The sequence below is a fragment of the Poecilia formosa genome, unplaced genomic scaffold, assembly GCF_000485575.1.
Source record: "Poecilia formosa unplaced genomic scaffold, Poecilia_formosa-5.1.2 Scaffold33, whole genome shotgun sequence".
Lineage (NCBI taxonomy): Eukaryota > Metazoa > Chordata > Actinopteri > Cyprinodontiformes > Poeciliidae > Poecilia > Poecilia formosa.
The window spans coordinates 1,644,407-1,647,632 of NW_006799972.1; the positions used below are offsets into that span (position 1 = coordinate 1,644,407).

The window sequence follows — 3,226 nt, forward strand, 5'->3', positions numbered from 1 at the left end:
GTTCCTGGTTCCTGCTCGGTTGGCGCATGTCAGGATTGGGGATTTCATACTGTACTGCCCCTCCACTTTGAAAACGCGGTGTATTTAATAAGACTGAATGGTTGGATGCCCATCTCTTTTTCCTCCACTGCATGGGAAAAAAGTCACTTCATGTGGCAAATTAAATCATGCAACACAACTTCCAGTCAATGCACTTACGCTGGGTATGTTGTCGTTGGTGCAGATCCCCTCCGACAGCAGCCGGTCGCGGATCTCCCAGGCAAAGATCGACGGACACTCCCGCTTGTACTGCGCGATTTTGGCGACCACCTCCGGAGTGGCGACACGGGGCTTGCTGCCGCCTATCGCTCTCGGTCTTATGGAGCCAGTTTCATAATATCTGCCCAGGATCTTGCTCACGCAGCCGTTGGACACCTGGACGGGGAACAAAAGACACAATTCACATACATTATTTATGACTATTAATGGAATGTCTATGATGGCTCAAATAATTTTCACCTTTTCACTGTCCAGCACTTGGACTTCATCATGGGTCTACAAACACAGAAAATATGCCTTCAATTGTACATTAGGCATTTTTCTATATAATAGCAGGCAGAGTACTGTTCTTTTTCTTTTGTTGTTGTTGTCGTTGTCGTTCTTCGCGGTCTAATTACATTTGCAGAGAGCAAATTATATAATTTTATTGCCTTGAAAGGGACAGAAAATCGCGTTTTAAATGATCTTTTAGGAGTTGCGTCATTTCCATTCTGCTCCAAGAGATCATTTTCAGACTGTGGACATAGTCTGCATAAAGATTTGATACATTTTTACTTGCAAAATAAAAATTAAAAATAAAAAATAAAAAAATAAATACAACACAAGAAAAAATAAAACGTCACCTGCAGTATCCTGGAGATGTCGCAGGGTCGAGCGCCACTATGAGCAAGTTCAACTATTTTCTGCCTGGTGGAATCCGGCAGCGGTCTGCCATTAACAAACACACCACCAAGCTGGTTTACGCCACTGTGACCTACATGGAGACAAAAGCGTCGGAGTCATCACATCACGGCGCAGCGTGGCAACAGAAGCAGGTAAAAAAACAAACAAACAAACAAAAAAACAGTGATTTTCATGTAATGGGTGGCTTAAAGCGTTCAGGATAACCGAGGTAAAGATGCAACATAAAGGCAGCATACGGTCAAACTGAAAGAAAACCTTTCCCCACACGAGGTGTTCAGGAGCTGCTCTCCTCTGATAGCAAACAGAGCTCACAGTTATACAGCGGCTGACACATGCAGAACAGGAGTCAAAGGACAGCCAGCGTCACACAAACCAAGCCAAAACATCTTAATTGGGTGACAGAAATCATATTTGCACGATCAGCCGCCTGCAGAAAATGGAACCAACCTCTTATCAAACCGGCAAACTTCTCCATCCTGCCACAAAAAAAACAAAAAAAAAACAACCCAGCACTTCACCCAGTATCAAGCCTTCTAAATAATAATCGACATCCCTCACAATGTCGTTTAAAAATGATTGAATTCAGTTAAGACGCAGCATTTGTTTTAAAACGAGAGGCGATAAATCCGAAATCTTTGTTGTAAAAAAAAAAACAAGAAAAAAGAAAAGACGCGTAAATAAGGTGATAAGCATTTAAATGCAAACTCCAAAATAACATTTTTGTTGTTGTAATGTCTAAAAAACGAGTAGCTTATTTAAATAATAATAATAATAATCCTTAAAATTATTTTATTGCACTGCTGTTAAGCAAAGAATAAACCCGCAAACCTGAAGCCAAATGGGAAAGCTGACTCCCCGGAGTGCCTGCGCTGCGCTCTGATTCTCCGCTCCCTTCCCCTGCGCTGCCGCCCGGTGCATTGACTCCGGGAGCAGAGGCTCCTTAGCAATAAATAAGCTCCAAATATAGAAGAGGGGGAAAATATGATGAGCCTGCCTGACATTTGTCTTTAAAATAAAGCTAGCTGCACGTCAAGTTTGAGCTTAATTTCTGGAAATGGGCGGAAGTCGCCTCGGATCATGCATGGGAGGCTAATTGAAAAGATCAGTTGGAGCACTTGTGGCAGGCATGTCACTTTATGACACCGCTCCGCTTTTGAAAATCGCATCGTCACGACAAATAGTAGCATGATAAAACGGCCCTTTCTGTCTGCATTTGGATATCACTCAGACAAAATTGGACGCTACTCGTTTACCCTCCGAGGGAGACTTCGTTTTAAGGTGGCCAGGGGCTACGCGCGGTCACACAAACGAGGGCGCGCCTGGATTCTTAACATATTAAAAGTGACATGCAGTTTTTTTTATTCCCTCCCCCTTGTTTGTATTTGACAACAAATGCTCACAGCCACTGCAGTCCTGTTGTGTGCAGTCGGTGGGTGTCTTTACTCTGCGCTGTGCAACATCCACTCAACAATGAGTGCAGACTTTATTTATGCTATGAGAAAAAACAAAACAAAACAAAAAACAAAAAAACAACACATATCCCTTTCATACTTGACTGGATGCAAACCTGTTCAACTGAGCAACATATCCCTTTTGGCCGCAACGTGTAATAATCTCCCAGCGTGGATCTGATTGATGGTAAATCCATTATCATCCCTCTTGCTCTTTTGGTAATTCCAGGATTAAGTGGAATTAATAGACTTCTTACGATGAAATTGGCCCATTCCAACATTAAGCTGCGCTGCTTCTCCTCCGCCGCTCCATCACCTCTGATTTATACCTATCATATAAATCCTCCGGATCAATAAAACCGTCAGATAAGGACGTCACATAAAAATCAAACTCTCTCTGTGCGTCTGAGGTTAAGTCTTAATCATGGCGGCAATTCCCTCAAGTGGCCGCAGTCGATCTCGCCCGCTGGCGCTGATTACGCGCCCTTGTATTCTATTGCAAGTCGACTAATAGGAAAACATATGGTGTCAATTTGGACGCTCCCCACCATATACACCCAGGAGTTATTAGCACAAAAGCCGGCGAGGCCGCCGCGACCTTTAGACAACCCAAAGGGCCGGGCCGAGTGATATCTCCTCGGCAATTCGCAGCAGACATCACACGCCAAGCCAGGGGAGCATCCCATTAACATCAATCCGCAGCAAAGCAGGAGCGCAGGGGTGTTTGTACACAGCTTTGATAAGACCCCCCCCACCACCACCCACCCCATCATCTCTTGTGACAAGCAAGAAAAAAAAATCAAAATAGAAAAATAATAAATCGACTGTCTACA

The 3,226-nt window shown here is 43.8% G+C and overlaps 1 protein-coding gene across 6 annotated transcripts in view; it reads right to left on the bottom strand.

The window, feature by feature from the left end:
* pax6b (paired box 6b) overlaps positions 1–3,226 on the bottom strand; it is a 21,209-nt gene that overhangs the window by 7,836 nt on the left and 10,147 nt on the right. For 5 of the 6 annotated variants that reach the window (XM_016670372.1, XM_016670373.1, XM_016670375.1 and 2 more), the window contains 3 exons: positions 882–1,012; positions 499–534; positions 199–414 (listed from right to left, as the gene is read on the bottom strand). In XM_016670372.1, coding sequence (XP_016525858.1) covers positions 199–414; positions 499–534; positions 882–1,012 — 383 coding nt within the window. The remainder of the gene's footprint in view (positions 1–198; positions 415–498; positions 535–881; positions 1,013–3,226) is intronic. The other variant, XM_007549820.2, reaches the window with a different exon arrangement.